The sequence below is a fragment of the Hibiscus syriacus genome, unplaced genomic scaffold (assembly GCF_006381635.1).
Source record: "Hibiscus syriacus cultivar Baekdansim isolate YM2019G1 unplaced genomic scaffold, ASM638163v2 tig00004035_pilon, whole genome shotgun sequence".
Classification (NCBI taxonomy): Eukaryota; Viridiplantae; Streptophyta; class Magnoliopsida; order Malvales; family Malvaceae; genus Hibiscus; species Hibiscus syriacus.
Genome location: NW_024061993.1, coordinates 254367 through 276713, shown reverse-complemented (window position 1 = coordinate 276713; position 22347 = coordinate 254367). Strand labels below are relative to the sequence as shown.

The following is a 22347-nucleotide window of genomic DNA, read 5'->3' as shown; positions in this document are numbered from 1 at the left end:
ATTTAGTGCTTCACATTCATCACTTTTATCATTTTAGCCTTTACCATGATCCCACTATGGTTCTTATTCTCTCACTCTAATTCTAACTAGCACGAACTAAACGACCTCAGTGGTAAAAGAATTATTATTATTCCTTTAGGACCCAGGTTAGAGCATCATGAATGATAGAGGGTGTGAGGGTTCAATTTCAAATGGTTAAATTTTATTAAACTATTGCAAAATTATCATTAACTTATTGAATTATTACAAAATGATCTCTAAACTTATTGAATTATTACAAAATGATCTCTAAACTTATCAAAATTCATCACTATTTTATTATATGAAACAACCATTTCATAGCAATTTGATAAATTTTAAAGCTATTTTATAATTTCAATGATAAAAAAATATTTCAACATGATAATAGTGACCATTTGTGTACTTTATAAAAAGAATTAAAACATTGTGTTAAATTTATCTTAAAGTCACTAACTACACGTTGATCTAACAAATGAAGCGTTAAATCCTTTAAATAATATCAAGAATTTGAATCTTAATGTTGTGAATAAAATAAACTAATTAGAAGAATTATCTCATAATATGTGTCTTTCAATAGACTTAATACAATTTTTTTTCAAACTATACATCTTTTTTCATTTAGGTGCCTAAACTTTATTTCGTATGTGGTGTCTAACGTTACAACGTTATCATTTTAAGTATCTATGACATAACGACCGTTAAAAAATGTCATCAACCACTCATTGATCGTCCCTTGTTGATGCTTATATTTAAAAAATTATTAAAAAACTTAAAATTATTATTATTTAAAAAACCTCTCAAAAAATTTCTAGAATCTCGTAAAAGTACCAAAATCCTTAATCCCAAAGTATCAACCATACTCGCTGACCGTTTTTTGTCGATGCCACCTCGTCGGCCGCCTACCTATCTATCACCACCTATTCACATGTAATTGATTATTTCTTGTAGATCCAATCCCCAAAATCTATATGCTCAAATCTTTAAATTCAAACCCTAAATTCCTAAATCTCAACACACATTCATCCTAATAATGGGTGAGTGGTCGATCGATGAGTACTTGATTGCCAATAGTGATAGTGATCGAAGACAAAATTGAAGATCTTGAGGTATTTTCTAAAAACAGAAATTGATGTCTTTAATGAAAATTTATGAATTTTAACTTTTAAAAAATTAAAATGATATTAAAATTAGGTTATGTGTTAAAAATTAATTGATTGACTGATTTTTAACACATATTTTTAATGATTGTTATGATTTAGGCACTTAAAATAATAACATTTTTAACGTTAGACTTATACATTGACCGAAAAATTAAACACTTAAATAAAAAAAGTATTATTTAGATATATTTTTATATTAAGTCTCTCTAATACATATTAGGATAAACTATGTATTTAGTACCTATATTATTTTTCTTTCATTTTGGCACCTAAACTTTATTTTTATTTCAAAATTAAACATAATGTAGTTTAGGTTTCATTTTGGTAATTGTCTACCGTTAAAAACATAATGGTGATATAACGCGTCACTATAAGATAACACCAAATCATCATTAAAAAAGAACTGAAAAAATACGTCAATATTTTAATAAATTTGTTAACTGTGATATCAAAATAAAACTTAAACAAAATGTTAATTATGATTTTAAAACAAAATAAAATTTTAATTATTAAAAGGAAGTAAAAGTAATAGTCTCGGCAGTAGCATAGATTCCCCCCTCCACCTTATAAACCCTCCATCAACACGAATGTTTCTCCCCTATAAAATAAGTAAAGAGAAGAATCCCAACTATCGGTAGATTCAATCTTATCCCCTACTAGACCCTTTCTCCCCTTATAATTGTAACAATGGCGATTTGGTGCACTTCATAAAATGAAATATCCTATCTTCAAAACCTTTACACATAAATCTCTTAAAAGGGTCTTTGAGATTAAAGAAAATGGCGACAATCTCTCCTTGTCCATCTCTCATGCTATCTGCTTCTACCCATTTCCATGGCTTCCCTAAAATGTATCTTAAAACTCATTCCCCCTTTCTTCATAAGCTCAAGGTAAACCTTATTTTCTCTCTTCTTTTGTTCTGTATGTGTTGGTTTGGCGATTAATTTCAGTCTGAATCTTGGGTTTTAGATTTTGCTATTAACTAGGTTGGTTTTTGGTGAGTTCTGTACTTAGGCTTTCTTGGGTTAAGGTAAAATTAGATATTGGAACCAGGGATCTAAATCACGGTCGCATTTTCGATTATGTTGTGTTTACCATGATTTCTGCCATAGCGGGTGCTATTGCATGTATAGCAGAAGGTAGCGCTACCACTATTTCGCGGGCGTTATCGCTGTCGGAGACTGCTATTTAAAACCCTGATTGGAACTGGTTCTGGTATAATCTTGCTCAGTGCAGCATCATTTACTGGTGGAATGACGCATCTTTTTGTGTCCAATATTCTACTGTTGCTTCTCGTTTATTACTCAATTGGCTTGCTTTATTCCCTTGTTACTTTGTATTTCGACTAGTCTGGATCCCTACAGAAATGGGTATGGGCTCTAGCTATGTGGTGTCTTATCCAACCATGTTCATTGTGAAGAATGGAGGGTAGTTGGATTCTTAATTGTTAGCAGGTTTTAACTAACACAAGTATTTCAATTCTTAAATCATTTCCGAATCACTTTAAGTGCTTCTTTGTGGCAGTGCTATGTTTTGTTTTTGCTTTGAGGTCTGACTTGGTATGTTTGTTTTTGTTTGGTCAATTTTCTTATAAAGATTTGGCTATACAATCTCTATAGTAAGAAGCATGTATTGTTTTAGATATAAGTGACCATTACAATGTCTGCTTTAATTCGGGATGGACAATTCGGATATTGGATTTGGATATTTGCATATATCCAATTTGATTATTGCAGATTCGGGTATTGTGAATTTAGATAATTTGTTGATTCGGATGTTAAAATTATCATCCGCATCAGATTCGTAGCAGATACAAATAGACATTGTTGGATATCCATTATCCGAATCCACATAAGCGGATTTATATATTTTAATCTGACTTCAGATTACAAAATGGAGAATTTGTTAATTATGAGTGGATTCAAACCTTGGTCATCCAATTTTTAACGATTTTGGGTTTGTGCATATTCGGATATATGATATATAATTTAAAATTTATATTTGGATTCTTTTAGATTCGGAGATGGTGGATAATAATATTTAATTCGAATTCAGATAATAGTAATTGGACAATATGAGGATAAAAAATGGATTCCAAATTTTTAGGCAGATATGCTGATGCAGATCAGGTATCCAACTCACTGCCATTCCTAGCTCTTATTCATGTTTCCTCTCTCTCCTGAACTAAGATTACATTGGACCAATATTCTCCATTTCGCTGGATTTGATCATATATTTATATATTTATGGCACATAGATATAATATAATGATGTTTATTCCTAAAGTTCAATGATTGCATATTACATTTTTTTTACACTTCTCTATTTACCGTAACGACATTATTTATCATTTATGTTTGTGTGCTTTGCTGTAGAAGCATCCAATTCGTTATCTCGAAGCACATGGTTGCGGTTTGACCATGAAACAAAACGAAATCATTCAGAACACCAAGCCAAATATCTGTTCTGCTATAAATCCGCTTATGTGGAATAATTCTCCTCAGCCAGTAAAGAGATTTCCTTGGAACAGAGCTTTCGAGAACTTTGTTCAGCTCATACTTGATCTTGTTCTGGCAGTGGTCAAATATCTAAGTGCACTTGTACTTACAGTTTCATCCCTCAGTGAGATGTCCTACTGTGCACATCAAAGGAAGTTGACCATCATCCCTGTCTCCCTACTCATTGGCTTCGTACTTGCAGGGGTTCTAAATGAAACTTCCTTGGAACTATCTCCTCTTCTCAAGGTATGTACTTTTGTAACTCATGAATAAAGAATGTTGGAAACTTAAAGACACTACTAATTGAGCTGACCATGGGAATGCCTTATCTACATTGTATGAAGTTTATTTATCATCATAGTGAGGATGGGATTATTTACACCAGAGAATCTATCATATTGCAAATGCCTGAAAACGCCTTTTATTGTTTCCCCTTAATAGAACTTATTCAAGTTTACAAATATGGATGTTACCAGCATGGTAAATATCGTGTAAAAATGTCAGAGCGTGACATTTGGTTGACCTGTTGGCTTGATTTTCAGGATGCAGAAGTTCCATGGCACCTTATTGCAATTGCAATATTATTCACATTGATCAAGTTGCCAGGCCCTTATTACCCATACTGGGGGCGTATTTTCATTCCACACATTGCGAATGGAGCATTAGTGAGGACTCTATGGTTAATGTTTTTGTGGTATAGAAGACCCAAAATATCAGGAGCTGAGTTGCCAAATAGTCTGGCAAATGGTACAGATTCTGAAATTGAATAAGCAGTAATCTCAACGGTCTGTAACTCGGAAAGTGATTCATAGTTTGTGCAGTTGTTTTTCTCTGTTAGTGTATGATAATCTAATAGTAAAGTTTGTTATTTGCATTTACACCAACCTTTCTTTCTGATTTTCAATTACCGAGTATTAATTTGTAATTACCAAGTTCATATATGTACTTCATGGCATAGCTAAGGGTCTCCCTTTTTATAACAGGTTGCATTTTGTGTCTGAGAAACCGGCCGGGACAGGCTGCTTAGGAAAATTTGTCAGAACTGGAGAAGAATTTGGCTTGGAAACCTTAACATGCTGGTGCTTGGGATGTTCAGCCTGAAACTTTAAACACCAAAAGTGCCCCAGTTATTATTATTATTATTATTTTTTTTTTACTTTTGCATGTGTTTTGTTTCATTCAACCTTGAACTAACGGCTCTGTAGTGTTGTTTTCTGGACAGAATATCACAAGGATTTGGTCCTAACTGTGGTTAAAAGTTTGTATACATTGGCGTTACTGAATTTTTGATTACATAAAATACGCTTTCTGTATTTGTAGTAAAGACAGAGTTGGTAATTTTTCAAAAGCAACCCTTTACTCACTATTTGTATGAAGAATTTGTTTTCGGTATTAGGTTGGGATAAATTTTGATAATTTTTTAATTAGTTGTGGATGTAGATGTTAAGGAAAGTGTTGATTTCTTCAACTAATTCCTCAGTGCAATGCAACTAAAATATAACTGTGAGGTTTGAAATATAGCAATGGAAGTGTTTGACTCATGCATGTTATTGTCTTCTGTGATTGACTGCTAGCAAATCGGTATAAGATGGAGCATCGTCTAAGATTCTGAAGAGTATTTATTCATCAGAGAAAGTTATCTCTTCATCTGCAAAATGGTTTAATTAGCAGGAAGACGACATTTCTGTTTCCTAGGTTTTTTTATTGGTTATTTCCCTCAGAAGAACCATGGGCATATAAAATTTTGTTAATAAAGAGGACCGATTAGTGATAATTGAGACAAACCTTAAAATCTCATGGAAAGGAAGTGTAGGACGCAGGAGAGGGTGGTGGGTGGTGCAATAGTGTGAGGCATGGAGGGATGTCTACTGATTTTTTTTTTTAACTCTTGAGAGCCAAACCAGAATGAGATGCAGGTTTACCCTTTATTGTTTCTAACGCTATCGTTGGTGGTGCTGATTTTTGAATGGAAAAATCTTCCAAAGCTTGTATATGTTTGCCACTTGGAAAGTACTTCACATTGCTTTCATAACTCTATAATTTATGACTAGGGATGACAATTTAACCCAAATTCGATGGGTTTCAACCCGATTCGACCCGAAAGTGTCGGGTTTAAAAAAAAATCAGGTTCGGGTCGGGTCGGATTTTTTAAGGGGCAAGGTTAGGTTGTGTAACACTCCAAATTCCGGGCTAGTAGTTTTGAGTTTACTCAAGAGGTAAGTGGACCTCGTGAAATAAGTAAAGTCGTTGGGCTTAATTGGGCTTGGATTTGGGCCCATTTAGTCATAAAAAGAAGATTTTAAATTGTAGAAAAACAAGGAAGGACTAAGTGTGCAATTTCCTCATTTTGCAAAGATGAGGGTTTTATATCCCATTCTATTTCTCTTCTCTTCTTCCTCATCTTCTTCACTTCTTATTCCTTCATCTTTTCCAAGTTCCATAGCAAGGTAAGATCTTGAACCCTTTTACAAACTTCATTTTTGTCCTAAATAATCCCCAACTTCATTTTGAAGATTCAAGCTATGGGTTTTATTTTTGCAAGAAAAAGAGGGATTTTTTATCATTCAAGTCTTGAGGAGAGTGATTGCTAGCTAAAGAAACTCTATTTTGGGATTCAATCATCAATGTAGTGTATTTCTAAGCATTTGGAGTATTAAGTTTTCATAAATAACAAGAAATTGTTAAGATTTGTGTAGTTGAGCATTTAGGGTTTTATATTTGATTCATGTCATAAATCATGAATTTGTTGTTTAGTATGTGTTTTATGACACCTTAAGACCCTAAATAACTACCCATAACATTAGTACGTGATTTTTAATCAAACCATGACCTTTAAGATGAATTTTAAGTGTTTCTCGAGCCTAAAATAACCATTTCAGGGTTTATGTATCGATACTGGATGAATAATATCGATATTAGATGAATTGAGGCAAAAATTAGGAATTTGGGCTAGGAGTATCGATACTTCCCATGAAGTATCCATACTCAGGGTGATAGTATCGATACTGAGGGCCCATTTTCACGATAGAATGCATTTTTGGTATCTATACTCATAGGGGTATCAATACTTGACCCTAGGGTATCGATACTGCAAGTATAGTATTGATACTATTCACTTTGGATGGTTAGATTTGACCCGTTTAAGGTTCGTAAGAGCTAAGTATGATCTGTAATAGTAAGACTTAGTCCGTGAAAGACATAAATGACCAAGCATACCTAAAAACACTCGTAGGAGTAGGTTACATCAGGTGTAACCATATTAAACATAATACGCTAAAGTATATTCAATCAAGGATGTACAAGGATAGTTGGGACCGAGGATCATTATAGGAAATATCTGATAAGATGTACGATGAATATGTCAGATTCAGTGGTAGCGAAAAGCATGAGCTTCGAGAATGTCAGTGAACCCAAGAAAAGTAAGCTGTCTATTTCAGTTTAAGAGGTTCTGAAGGGAAGTATGATAAGGTCGAATAGAGTACCGCTACTCAGGAATGAACTTGAGCCAAAATATCGGGTTAGCAGTTTTGCAGTCAATAAGTAAGCATTCACATAACATTCTAGATGAGAGAACGAGCGAGATAACAACTAGTATGTCGTTGACTTCACTTTAGTGAGTCCAACTATGCCAAAGTATAGCTAGGTTACCGTAATTTCCCTAGTGGTGCATTGTTAATGCACGGGGCACTTCAGGAGCTAACTAGGGCGCGAGGCCCGAATACTCGCGAGGAGTGGGTTAGAGATGTTAGTGTTGTGTGACCTTTGGGCCTTAGGTATGCATGGGTAGTAATGATTATGAATTTCCTTAAGAGCATAAGGCTCAAACATACTGTTAAGCTTCACATAATTATCTAAAAGAGAGAGAACGATAAAAATACTAGTAAGTGAGGGAGTGTTCTCACCTAATTTGGTTGTAATTGATAATAATAACAAGATAACAAGGAGATGATAATACTATATATGTGATAAACATAAGAACCTTATGATGTAATATTCCATAAGACTTATGCTTTTGTTTACTGCTTGGGAAATGATAAGGACACACGAGCTACTTGTATGCACGATGATCATCTAAAGTACATATATGTGAAATATTCGGATATATACCAACAGTCTCAGTCACTTTAGTATCAGTGCGAATACACTTTCGTATCAGTGCTGAGGCACTATACTACAAGTGCTAAGGCACTTCTGTAAATTGATGGCAATGCCAATAAATATACATATATATATTGTGTTTATATATGTATCATGCTTATTGCATTTTGTCATTGTTTGGTATTACAGTCGGAGACCCAATATTTGTATACTCATGGCGAGGCTCTTAGTAGAAGACTAAGGGAGAGAAGCATGAAACTCAAACTATAGCGATAGAACTATTAAACCCTAAGTAGGTAGTAATTGATCTTGATCTTACATGTACCTATTGCTTAGTATCATGTCTTTAGCATGCTTACGTTCATGAAATTCTTATGATGATCTAGAATAGAGATTATACTGATGGGCTTTGTAAGCTCAACATTCGGATATTTTTCGTTGGCATGTCATTAGCTTGGGCAGTTCATGGAGCGCCGTCGTAGCAAGATTCCCATCATATTCGTCAGAGTATTGTACTGTAGCTTTAGTGGGCATGTGTATTCATAGAACATTACTTATGTATTTGAGTTGTAAACTTCAATATGTATTATCTTGTTTTAAATTATGTGTCATAGAGCTCCGTTTTATAAAATGTTTTCATAATAGTTAATTATGTTTTACTTATGATACCATTCAATATATTTGAAAGGAAAATGAATGGGTTTTAAAATTAAGGGTTGCCTCGACAATCCATTATGGTACTTTAGGCCCAATTTTGTTTAGGGTTTTATATTTAGTGGTATTAGACCGTCAGGTTGAGTTGGTTCTAAGACCCATTGGTTAGTTTTAGTAAGGCGTCAATGAATACATGCCCCTAGGTACTGAAAGTACTTTTATAAGACTGGAATCTTGATGGTGCTTTCTTTTTGTGACCATGATTTCGAAAGTAGTAAAAGTTTTGGTTCCGAGCGTAGCCTCATTAGTAGGGTGGAGAGCTGTGTCTCGCATCCTAGTAACTTTTGGTGAAAGTTCCTACCTAGGGTAGGGATAAAAAGGTTTCGATATGTCTGTGGATTGTTAAGACAATATTATCTAGTGATTTTACTTCCACTCTCACTGTGGTAGTGGATGTTTTGTAGAGCACAGATTGCTCAACCAATTGCTCTAAGAAAGAAAACTCTAACAGAGTCCTAAAAAGTATAAGACATTTGAATTTTATGGTTTAAGTGATGACGATCCGTTTGTGGACTAGTCTGTGGTTGAGAGAGGTCATAAGGATTTTTATGAGGTAGTTTTACCTTGCTCCGAGGGTAAATTAGAGTGTGTCACCTCTTTACTCAAGGGTGACACTATCGATTCATAGGAGATTGTAGAGATATCTCTACACCTTGGAATGTCTTTGTGTGGTCATTCTCTAAGTGATTGTTAAGATAAGTATATCAGTGAAGCGTACGTGAATGTTTTAAGGATGCAATACTCCTAAATAGTTAAGGAGATTCTATGATGTACGAATATAAGAGAAAGATTTCCTTTGGTTAACACGATATACTACTAAGTCAGTTTTAAATGATTTCTTGAGGTATAGGTCCCTTGAAGAGCCCCGTATAAATGTTCACATATGGTGGTTTGGACCTGCCTAGATAATTTTCTGAGTTAACACGACAGCTAAGGCCGTGGAAAGGGTACAGGCTATCAGAAAGAGTTTTTTGGGTGAATCAGGTAGCCCAAGTATGTATGCCAACAGATCCATTTCAGTCAGTGGTAGAGAGAGCCAAAGGTCCGCGAGAGTAGGGAGAGTGACATCAGCTTTGTCACTCTAGTCGAGTTAGAGATCAGACATAGGGTCTCGTAGGAAACCGCCAGCTTCCTCGTCTGTGGTGAGCTCTAGAGGCTCTAATAGAGTTTTGGGGTATTTAGAGTGGAAGCATTATGGAAAAAAACATTGAGAAAGGTGCTTCAAGATTTTTAGAAAGTGCTATAGGTGCGGATCCTTGGCGCATTTGGCGAGAGATTATCCTAGTTTGATTGGTGTTGGTTCTATGTCTGGGTAGGAGAGAAAAAGAATGGACCAACATGTTCTCGGTTCAGTGATGTTTGATCCCAATTTTCAAATAACAGAAGGGCAGATCCAGGATGTCGATGACACAAATGAGATGCCAGGTATGTTTTTAGATGTTGTAGTTTTTCATGTTGCTGTAGTAAACATGATGCATGCATTCTTTTGTTGTGACAAGTGAGCTAAGTAAGAAAAGTGTACGTCTAGAGGATTTTAGCGTGTGGTTCCAAGTGACGAACTGGTAGACCCTAGCAGAATAAGCAAAGTTATTTTAGATATTATTTGAGGATTAGTGTGATCGACCCATAGAAAATTTTGAAATCCCAAGTTTCACGTTGGAGATGAAGGTATCCACGAGTGTTAAGAATACTCAAGTCGCTCCAGTATGTCGATCACTTTGTTTTCCAAAAAATTCAGGATATACCTCAGTCAGTGCCAAGGCACTTCAGTTGCTAATTGGGCGAGATGCCCCAAGTATTATCGATGAGTAAATTAGAAGAATATATGTTCCGATACAACAATTCCGAAATTCCACCATATGTACTAAGAGTACTAAAGGTCAGATAGTGAGTTGCGAATCTCGAAGTGCAGAGATTCTTCTAATTTAATTAGTATGTATTTATGCGCGTACAGTAAATGAATCAGCTAAGTGAGATAAGCCTCGTAGTTATTTCTTCATGTTGGTATATGAGCGCGAGCTATATACAACACATAGCAGTATGCAACGTTGCATAGTATCACATATTTTGGGAGCTTCAGATTAAAGAAAATAAACTTCGCTAAGCATCGTATGACTAGCTTTGGTCGTTGTTAGATAGCTCAATGATGGTAAGAGATGGTGAGTGTCTGATGCAGAACCTTAGAATCCCTAATCAGTGTGTAGTTGCTAGATACCTCCTCTTTGTGTTGTGTACTCTCCAGGAGAGTCAACTATGGTAGGTTCTCTAGATAAGTGTCTGATTTTTAGTTATGGGCCCCTTAGATGCTCGATGAGGTGAGCATAGCGTATGTATGCCGCAATGTATATGAGAAACAATAAGGTATTGTGGTTGAGTATTAAATCAGAGTTGTACATTATAAGTATAGAGATCGACGTTGGTCAAGAATTATCGTCAACCCTTCGGTAGTCGATATTGAGGCAGTGTTGGTAAATGTCGTAAGATCTCAGGGTGTGGCATGATGAGTTGCCTATTTTAACAAGTAAGGGAGGTTATCAGGTTATACAATGAGCTAACTTGATTAAGTAAGGTTAGTCAGGGAAGGATTTAGTGATAGCAGTGAATCTTGGAGTAGCATCATCCTTGTGGAACGTTCCAAGCGTACAGTGTCAGATATCAAGGAATTTGATTTCTTTAGCTTCGTTCCTTTCGAATGTTTTCGCTTAATGTTCATCACTTGTAGCATCTTCAGAAAATTATAGATCGATTTTTGTAAGTTTTGAGCTGCATGTCAGGTTGTAGAGACCTCTTCCTTCAGAACCAGATTTGATATAAGTGTTTGACCCAAGGATGTGTTGTTGTTTGGAATGAGTAAATTTCGGGGATAAAATTTCTTTTAAGGAGTAGAGAGTTGTAACACCCTAAAGTCTGGGCTAATAGTTTCATTTTACTCGATAGGTAAGTGGACCTCGTGAAAGTCATAAGTAAAGACGTTGGACTTAATTGGATTTGGATTTGTAACCAATTAGGTATTAATAAGGATTTTAAATTGTAGAAAAATAAGAAATAACTAATTGTGCAATTTCCCTATTTTACAAAGGTAATGGTTGTAATGCCCCAATTTCCTGGTCAGTAGTTTCGGTCAAACTGAAACCCGTCAGTAGATCACATCATATTTTCCAAGCCAATTTTAGACCAATTATTAAGAGTATTGGGCTTAGGTTGGATCAATAGTGTAGACACCCGTTTTTATCCGGGTCTAAAAATATTTTATCGTATAATTATTTATTTATTATTATTATTATTATTATTATTATTGTTAATATTTTTATTAATTATATTAATGATTTTGCAGGCTTATTATTATTTTTTTTTTCATGTGCGCAGGTGGCTGCACGTTGTCCCTACTTCCCCTTCTTTTGCTCACTTACCGGCCTTCGTGGTTCCGTGATTCCCGAGCCGTTAATGGACGTGTTGTCCACCGAAACAGAAGGAACCATTGAACTACTTTATATACAGCTCTATGCGCCAAATAGAGGAGGGGGAGGAAAAACACAAAAGGGGGGCCACGTGAATAGAGGGGAGCTTTCATTTCCTTTCCAGCAATCGTTTCAAAGAAGAAGAAAACTTGAATTATTGGGGGCTGCACGAACGAGAAACGCAAAGAGGGGTGGTCAGTCCCAGGTCGATTCTGGTGCACTTTTTGCACTTACTTTGGTCTCAAATCCAAGCGGGGGGAACCACGGAGCAGAATTGGTTTCATTATCCCCAAGAACACTGCTGGAATTCGACATGTATGTGTGCGAGATCTGCAACTAAGGGTTCCAACGAGACCAGAACCTTCAAATGCATCGAAGAAGGCACAAGGTGTTGTGGAACTTGTTGAAAAGGTCAGATAATCAAGACACGGCGGCGAAGAAGAAGGTGTTCATTTGCCCCAAGCCGAGTTGTTTGCACCACCACCCTTGCCATGCCTTCGGAGATCTGGTTGGCATAAAGAAACATTTCAGAAGGGAGCACAGCGATAACAAGCAGTGGGTTTGCGCTAAGTGTTGCAAAGGCTACGCCGGTGGAGATTTTCATCGAACACCAAGATATTTGCATTGTTCGACGAGTTCAACCTCAATTCCAGGCTCAAACAGATTCAACCGCCACTCCGTCACTCGATGCAAGCTTTAGCTTATCGTCGTTGCTGGTACCAGAATCAACTCGGGCTCTTGAACTTCATCTTCTGCCGTCGTCGAGCGCTCACTCACGGCGAAATTTAGATGAGAAATACTCGACTCATTTAAAGCTATCTATTGGATCAAACTCGAATGAATTGAGTATTATAGAAGCGAACAAGTGGGATAATAGTGAAGTAACAATGTTGGAAGAAGAAGCGACTAGGTTGAAGGAGTTGGCGACGAAGCAGCTGAAGCTAGCCATGGCGGAGAAAGCCTACGCCGAGAAGGGTCGACAAGAAGAAAAAAGTTGTTCTGCTCTAAAGCTCACGAAGTTATGGATTAGTTTGTTCAAGAAATAGAGAAGGCAATAGAAATGATGCCCCAAACTCCCAGACAAGCCACGTGCTTTCTTCAATTCAAACAACAATGGTGGATGACCCCAGTAGTAGCTCTTCATTAATTTCTTTTAATTTTACTCTATTATTTTATTATTTTTCATTATTTTTCTTTACTAACTTTTATTTATTTTTGTTTATCTATTTTATTTACTTCATTATTATTATTATATTAGTTTTTTTCTTTTTTTCTTTTTTATTTTTCAATCTAACTCTTTTTGACCTTTTAGGGGTAATCTCAATCGACTAAAGGTAATTATTTTGAATTGATTTTTTTTTAAATTTTAATTTTCGCAATTAAAGACAACCGGCAAATTAATTGGTACCTAAAGGGCGGTTCAAGGGTGCTAATCCTTCCTTGACCGTAACCGACGCCCGAACCCGACACGTTTCTGGTAAAACGCAGATCAGGTAAGATGGTTTCCGACCCACCTAAATTTGTTTTAAAGTGGTCGGTGGCGACTCTAACCCAACTCATTCAAGTCGAAGCCCAATTCCGGGAATCAACCGAAAGACGGTTGCGACAGCTTGGCGACTCTACTGGGGACAGGTAAGTGAGTCAGGCCAGAATTAATTTCCGGTTGTCTTTTTATGCGAAAATTGTAAATTTTAATTTTAATTTATTTATTCGGTTCCAATTATTTACCTTTGATTATTTTTCAAATAAATAGTTGTACTAACATTTTTTAATGATTTCAGATTTTTCAAAGTTTTCTCAGGCTCTATACCCGAGCTCCAAACCCGTTTTAAGTGGGGGTGAAAGCGACGCCTTCGTGTGAATTTATTCACCGTATGGGCCTAGCAAGTTGCCTTCGGGATTCATATACCTTATGCCTTCGTGTGAATTTATTCTCCGTATGGGCATAAGGGAATGTGTCCTCTCGAGTTTAACTTAGTCCACACAAGCCTGTGATGGGCTTAGGACTAAGGGTCTGGCAAGCCCAAGGGGGCACCGGCAAGGAGAACTCGAGTACCTTTTTAGAACCTAAACCAGGAGAGTGCAGGGAATTAGAGCCCACCCCAAGACCTCATTCCAAACCCTAGGATGCTTTGTTTCCTGCTTTATTTTCTGTTCAAAGCATACAAACTAGACAAATACGCGGTTAGGATTTGTTTGAAATTAGCATGCGGGATAGAGATCATGTCCGGGTAGAAATTAAAGCATGCAGAGTAGATATCATGTGGGGCAGGATTTTTCATTTTTTTTATTGTTTTGATTTACCTCACTAACCCTTTTATTTTTTTATATTTTTTGTTCTCTTTTATTTTGTGTTCTTCGTTTGCATCATTTAAAACGATGTGTTGATCCACCAAAAATGTGTTTGTTAAACATGAATAATTTGTATTAATGGACAAAGGGGTTATAATACAAAGAGATAAAAAGCTCAGAAGTCCAGCCGTGGTCAAAGAATACTCAGAGGCAAAAGTTGCAGGGGCAAGACGAGAAAAATGTTGCTGGCCCAGAAACTCCTTTTGAAAACTACGATAACAAGTGGCGGAACCCCAGCTAAGCTGCAGACCATTATTGATGAATTCCAAAAACAAGTCGACAAACTTCGGAGGGAAGGCTCCAAAGACACTTTCGTTTGGAACGAGCTCGGCATAGAGTGAAGGCCGGAGATGCAGTCATTCGAGATCTTTTTTTTGGGGCAAGTAACTCGTCACCCGCACAAGTTTAGCCAAAGAAGCTGGAACGGTTCGACAGGATATTCAACCGGTGAAGAAGCGGAAGACGAATCAACTTGCCAGAGGCTGTGCGGGATCTATACCATCAAAAAGTTTTTTGTCTCTTCAGACGTAACATTTTTGTCCCCAATAAGGATTATTCAGAATAATAGGCACATTTTTCGGATTAATGCCTCGGACATTTCATGCTTCATGCATTTAAACATTTTGCATTTTGTTCATTTCTTTACATTCACATTAACTATCTTCACATGATTCATCAAAAAATGAGAACACTTCGACCCTATGACATATAAGGAGCTTTACCAACAGTTGTTCGACGCACATGTGGTGTCACCATATCCAGAGAAATCCATGAAGCCCCGTACCCCAGGTAGTATGATGAGAACGCTCATTGCAGTGGAGTCCCAGGGCGCACTATCGAGAATTACTCCACAATCAAGAGAATCATACAGAAAATACGTAACAAGGATCAGATCGACTTCAACAACTTGGGGGCATCCAAGTGAGGAAGACCATTTCATCATTTGAGACATTTTGTTTGAATTTGTTTTTTCATTTTTTTTTCTCAAGTTGTTATAAGGACTTTTAAATAAATTTATGTTACTTTAAAGATATTAAGCAATGGATCACATTTGCAAACTTGCAATTCTTTGAATATCATTTGAATTAAGAAACTCTATGAATGGTTCAAAGTTACGGATCTTTGACAAAGTAACATGTTTTAAAACAAGGACCTTGACCTTACCCAAAATATACCCTCAAACACCGTACCCTGCTCTTACAATTAACTAATACAACATTTTCCTTTCATAAGGTGCGGACAACACGGGGCATCATTTGCATATGACAATTACTATGTTTTTTATTTAAGACGTTCAATGACGATGATGATCTTTACAAATGAAAGAGTCGAGTAGGTGAATCCAGTTTAGGTCAGTTGCTTGAAAATTGAACTCTAAGGATGAGATTCCTTGACTTTCAAAAAACACCTAGGCTATAACAGGTTCTTCTTGACAATCTTAGGAAATTAAATCCGTAAAAACTGAGCTATTCCGCTAAGGCAATTGGTTATAGAGGAAACTTGAAAGCCCTGGCCTTATGAGTAGATTACGTTCAAACCATGACATTGCTCGGACACCTGGCAATTCGGTGTTTGCTCCACTGCTTTTGTCAGGCCGAAGACTTTGTGATGAGATGAACCCTTCAGTTAAACCTGATAAAAGTGATTATAATGTTAAGTTGTCCCTCTAAAGTAATTGGTTAAACGCCCCGACTTTATGGATTCAGCTAGCCAAACAATGGAAAATTAAATTTATCTAAGCAAGAAATTTTCGGTAATGTTGGACTAAGGGAGTTAAGGAACACCTGTTATAGTTGACTACACACGAACACTCAAGAATTTCATTTTTAGACCGATATTTTTCGCACTGCCTTTGTTGGAGGAGCCTACAAAGCTTGAACAAATGAAAGATTTCATAGGACCGAAATAAAATGTCTAGTAATTGGTCATTCTAGTTGCGTCATTATGTCCGCACCCAAATGAAATGCCAAAGCATATTTCGATATTTAAAAAAAAATGACATTTTGGGTTACCAAAACCTTAGAAAGGAGGCCAACCTAAGGCCAACTCATCCATTTGAACATTTTTCAAAGAGCTGTGACTCTAAAAGCATTAAAAAAGCTCTTGATTCCTTTGATATTCTTTGAACTCACGTTTACAATTTGAGTCAATTGCCAACAATATGTTACAACATTTTTCTCCTAAAACAAGAAAAAAGAGAAAAACATTTTTCAAACAGAGTAGTCTCAGATTTGAAAGGTCTGTAAAGCCAAAGCTCGAGAAGATAATGGGGCACGATCAATTCCATGAACCAGATTGGCAGGCAAGACGCGGGACTTCAGTCCAAGAAATAAATCATAATTCATTCATGATTGCATGCATCTTAGACATACCTAGGTGCATCACATCCATCATTTTCAGCATACATGATTTGTTACAGTCTTTAGAGCCAAATTCAACTTCACAACGAAGGATATTGGACTCCAGACAACGCAAGTTCAACTTCACGACGAAGGGACCGCTGGTTGTCAACAAACAACTTCTCAATTTCAGAGCCAATTTCAACTTCACAACGAAGGATATTGGACTCCAGACAACGCAAGTTCAACTTCACGACGAAGGGACCGCTGGTTGTCAATAAACATTTCTCAATTTCAGAGTCAATTTCAACTTCACAACGAAGGATATTGGACTCCAGACAACGCAAGTTCAACTTCACGACGAAGGGACCACTGGTTGTCAATAACCAACTTCTCAATTTCAGAGTCAATTTCAACTTCACAACGAAGGATATTGGACTCCAGACAACGCAAGTTCAACTTCACGACGAAGGGACCGCTGGTTGTCAATAAACATTTCTCAATTTCAGAGTCAATTTCAACTTCACAACGAAGGATATTGGACTCTAGACAACGCAAGTTCAACTTCACGACGAAGGGACCGCTGGTTGTCAACAACCAACTTCTCAATCTCAGAGCCAATTTCAACTTCACAGCGAAGGATATTGGACTCCAGACAACGCAAGTTCAACTTCACGACGAAGGGACCGCTGGTTGTCAATAAACAATTTCCCAATTTTAGAGCCAATTTCAACTTCTCAGCGAAGGATATTGGACTCCAGACAACGCAAGTTCAACTTCACGACGAAGGGACCGCTGGTTGTCAATAAACAACTTCCCAATTTCAGAGCCAATTTCGACTTCTCAGCGAAGGATCTTGGACCCAAGACAACACAAGCTCAACTTCACGACGAAGGGGCGGCTGATTGTCAACAAAATTTCATTCAGAGTCAATTTCAACTTCACAGCGAAGGATATTAGACTCGAAACAGCACATTGGATTTCAACTTCACGACTCAACTTCACAACGAAGGGGTCATCTACGACTTCGACTTCACGAAGAACGATATCGTACCCAAGGGATTGACTTAGTGTCACGACAAACACTATCAAGACTCAAGAGAACCGGACAAAAACTTGTTGTCTTTTTCATCTTTGTCTTATTTTTGTTAACACAAAAATGTACAAAGAGGGGCAGCTGTAGACACCCGTTTTTGTCCGGGTCTAAAAATATTTTATCGTATAATTATTTATTATTATTATTATTATTATTATTATTATTGTTAATATTTTTATTAATTATATTAATGATTTTGCAGGCTTATTTTTTTTTTTTTTTCATGTGCGCAGGTGGCTGCACGTTGTCCCTACTTCCCCTTCTTTTGCTCACTTACCGGCCTTCGTGGTTCCGTGATTCCCGAGCCGTTAATGGACGTGTTGTCCACCGAAACAGAAGGAACCATTGAACTACTTTATATACAGCTCTATGCGCCAAATAGAGGAGGGGGGAGGAAAAACACAAAAGGGGGGCCACGTGAATAGAGGGGAGCTTTCATTTCCTTTCCAGCAATCGTTTCAAAGAAGAAGAAAACTTGAATTATTGGGGGCTGCACGAACGAGAAACGCAAAGAGGGGTGGTCAGTCCCAGGTCGATTCTGGTGCACTTTTTGCACTTACTTTGGTCTCAAATCCAAGCGGGGGGAACCACGGAGCAGAATTGGTTTCATTATCCCCAAGAACACTGCTGGAATTCGACATGTATGTGTGCGAGATCTGCAACTAAGGGTTCCAACGAGACCAGAACCTTCAAATGCATCGAAGAAGGCACAAGGTGTTGTGGAACTTGTTGAAAAGGTCAGATAATCAAGACACGGCGGCGAAGAAGAAGGTGTTCATTTGCCCCAAGCCGAGTTGTTTGCACCACCACCCTTGCCATGCCTTCGGAGATCTGGTTGGCATAAAGAAACATTTCAGAAGGGAGCACAGCGATAACAAGCAGTGGGTTTGCGCTAAGTGTTGCAAAGGCTACGCCGGTGGAGATTTTCATCGAACACCAAGATATTTGCATTGTTCGACGAGTTCAACCTCAATTCCAGGCTCAAACAGATTCAACCGCCACTCCGTCACTCGATGCAAGCTTTAGCTTATCGTCGTTGCTGGTACCAGAATCAACTCGGGCTCTTGAACTTCATCTTCTGCCGTCGTCGAGCGCTCACTCACGGCGAAATTTAGATGAGAAATACTCGACTCATTTAAAGCTATCTATTGGATCAAACTCGAATGAATTGAGTATTATAGAAGCGAACAAGTGGGATAATAGTGAAGTAACAATGTTGGAAGAAGAAGCGACTAGGTTGAAGGAGTTGGCGACGAAGCAGCTGAAGCTAGCCATGGCGGAGAAAGCCTACGCCGAGAAGGGTCGACAAGAAGAAAAAGTTGTTCTGCTCTAAAGCTCACGAAGTTATGGATTAGTTTGTTCAAGAAATAGAGAAGGCAATAGAAATGATGCCCCAAACTCCCAGACAAGCACGTGCTTTCTTCAATTCAAACAACAATGGTGGATGACCCCAGTAGTAGCTCTTCATTAATTTCTTTTAATTTACTCTATTATTTATTATTTTTCATTATTTTTCTTTACTAACTTTTATTTATTTTTGTTTATCTATTTTATTTACTTCATTATTATTATTATATTAGTTTTTTCTTTTTTTCTTTTTTATTTTTCAATCTAACTCTTTTTGACCTTTTAGGGGTAATCTCAATCGACTAAAGGTAATTATTTTGAATTGATTTTTTTAAATTTAATTTCGCAATTAAAGACAACCGGCAAATTAATTGGTACCTAAAGGGCGGTTCAAGGGTGCTAATCCTTCCTTGACCGTAACCGACGCCCGAACCCGACACGTTTCTGGTAAAACGCAGATCAGGTAAGATGGTTTCCGACCCACCTAAATTTGTTTTAAAGTGGTCGGTGGCGACTCTAACCCAACTCATTCAAGTCGAAGCCCAATTCCGGGAATCAACCGAAAGACGGTTGCGACAAATAGTTATAGGGAAGTGATTTTTTAGAGTAAGTAAATAGGAGAAAGACTTAAAGTGTAGTTTACCCTTTTTGTTAAAGCTGAAAACTTTTCCCTCTTTTTTTATATCATTTCACGTAACCAAACTCCCCATAATATCTCACCCACTCTTTTTCTTCTTCTTCTTCTTCTTCTTCTATTAGTTTCCATTTCCTCTTCCTTTCAAGAGCCAAGTTTCAAGCATTCTAAGCTTAGTTTGTTGTAGTCAATGTAAGAATGTTTTTCCTCCATGCTTCAAGCTTTGTTTTAAGCTCCATTTTGTAAGTTTTAGAATTTGTTTTCAAAAATGAGTTTTATGGAAGTTAAGGGGATCCATGAATCCAAGCTTTGATTTAGTGTATTCAAGTTAGCTAGAGAATCTTAAGCTTTAATCCAAGAGCTTAGTTGGTTTAATAAACCCTATTTTCTTTTTTTTAGTAAGGGAGGTGGAAGAAAACTCTAAAGTAAGAGGGAAAGAGAAGTTGCCCCTTGGTTAACTTGAGAGAGTTTCTAGCAAGCAAGAAGCAAGATAACATATTATCAACTCTTCCATACTCCTAGTGATCATTAGAAATGAGTTCTAGCTTAAGAGTAAGTTATGAATCTTATAGTTATATATTAATGGTAGATTACATAATTTATGTTATAAGCATGATATAACTCCTTATTTATGCTCCTTGTAATCACATAAGACTTTAAGAATGTTTGGGGACTTCACTAGGGTGTCTTTGAGATTGAAAATAGAGTTTTTCGTGCTTCTTTTATGACTTATACAGGTATAGTATCGATACTATAGGGTTAGTATTGATACTTGTTCTTCATTTATGGGTAAAATCGTGTTTTCTAGGCAAGAGTATCGAAACTCTTTCAAGAGTATCGAAACTTTGGGTCATAGTTTTGAAACTCCCAGAAAGTATCGAAACTAGGTAAAACAAAATATTTAAAAGTATATGTATTTATATAAAGTATCAAAACTTTTACAGGAGTATCGGTACTCTTAGGCTAGTATCGATACTTTTAATCTGTTTTGGGTAAAAATGTCAGTTTTTAAGGGAATTAGACTCAAAGTACCCCAACACTTCATTATTTCCTCACATAAGGCTTCATGGAAGAACATTAATGATGTTAAATTCAAACGTAGAAACCAATATAATTAGGGACAAATAAGACTAACCTTGTTTGATGCTCGAGAAATGATTCGCACACCGAGTTCCTTTAGAAAAACTAGTGAGTTAAAGGTATAGATGCAATCTAGATATATATTTTGGTATGATACAAGGCCCTTAAAACCGGCTAACTAAGGCCTAGGCCTGACACTCGCAAGGTGTGGGTTAGTAAGGGGTATTTTATCCGATGCAAAAATTTTAGGGGCCATATCCTAGTAGACTAGAGGGGTGCGTGAGCTCCTAGATGCAATAATCCCTCAACCACACCATGATGTATATAGTAGACTAGAGAGTGAATATTGCAAGGATATTCACTAAGCATATTAGATCAGTAGAGTTGATAGCTAGCCTTTCAGTGATATGCAGTTAGTATGTTTTAGCTATTAGTGTGTCGCTGAGCTAGTTAGCTCAACCTTCGGATTGTTTTTCGTGGGCAATGCAGTATATCGAGAGCTCGAGGAGCAGTAGATAGATCAAGGTCCAGACTCAGTGCAGATTTAGAGTATGTCTTAGTAGTTTTTGAAGGCATGTATATTTTATTAACCCTGTTGTATCAATTGAGTCAAAAAAAATTAAGTGTCGGCCTGTAATATTTTGATTGTAAATATTTATTTTATGGATGTTTTTATTGGTGAAAATGTACATTTTAAATTATAAGAAAAGAGTAAGGAGTTGGCCAGCCACCCCGATGATTTCATGCGACATCCTACATCGGTCAATTGTGTATCGTACTGGTATAGGGTGTTACAAATAGTGGTATCAGAGCATTAGGTTTAACGTTCCTAGGGCCCGCAGGTCAGTTTAGGTAAAAGAGTTTGTGAGCATACATGCCCTATAGAGTTATTTCATACTTTTGTATCTGTAGTAGTAGTAATTCCTCGTTTCCTCTAAATTTCAAAATTTTGGAGATGAATGAGAGCCCAGATAGAAGTAGAGAGGGTATATATGAGAGTAGAGCTTATTTAGCAGGTGATCTGGGAGATGAGTTCATCCCAGACACAAAGTTTGATGAGCCTGAGGGTGCGGGGGTAGATGAAGTAAACTTCTTTAGAAACCTGATCGCTACCTTGGACCATATAGCTAGAGCCCTTCTCAGGATGCCTGTTTACCCAGTCCAACCCGTTCCTCCAGTTGTAGTACCTTAGAAAACCCCAATAGAGAGGCTCTAGAGGTATTAGGCCACTGAATTCTTTGTCTCAGGGGATGATGATCCCGTAGTAGCCGACCAGTAGTTGAGAGAAACACTGAGAAATTTCTTCGTCAGGTGCATCTCACTCCATTTGTTATGCTATATTGCATCATCTCACTGCTGAAAGGCGACGCGATAGATTGGTGGGAGAAATAGAGATGCCATTATAACCTAAACGACCTACTTGGGACTGGTTCTTAGAGGAGTTTTCTTAGTATGTTGGGGAGGCCTGTATGGATACGATAAAAGATCAATGTGCTCAGTTGATTCAAGCAAATAGATCAGTGTTCGAATATGAAGTATAATTTCTCTAG

At 37.1% G+C, this 22347-nt stretch overlaps 1 protein-coding gene and 2 pseudogenes across 4 annotated transcripts; all 3 read left to right on the top strand.

Annotated features, from left to right (window-relative positions):
* Positions 1–1795: 1795 nt before the first annotated feature.
* LOC120187139 lies at positions 1796–22249 on the top strand. 4 transcript variants are annotated; one of them, XM_039190930.1, is made up of 5 exons: positions 1796–2071; positions 3557–3925; positions 4222–4464; positions 20475–20479; positions 22240–22249. In XM_039190930.1, the coding sequence occupies exons 1-3, from the start codon at positions 1961–1963 to the stop codon at positions 4447–4449; spliced, it is 708 nt and encodes a 235-aa protein (XP_039046861.1). In that variant the 5' UTR covers positions 1796–1960; the 3' UTR covers positions 4450–4464; positions 20475–20479; positions 22240–22249. The 4 variants fall into 4 exon arrangements, with proteins under 4 accessions (XP_039046861.1, XP_039046869.1, XP_039046854.1 ...); XM_039190938.1 differs by lacking the exons at positions 20475–20479; positions 22240–22249 and adding an exon at positions 4658–4992 and having other exon boundaries at positions 3560–3925; positions 4222–4460; XM_039190923.1 differs by lacking the exons at positions 20475–20479; positions 22240–22249 and adding an exon at positions 4658–4992 and having other exon boundaries at positions 4222–4460.
* Positions 9820–18085, top strand: LOC120186946 (annotated as a pseudogene).
* Positions 18106–19069, top strand: LOC120186934 (annotated as a pseudogene).
* Positions 22250–22347: the final 98 nt, after the last annotated feature.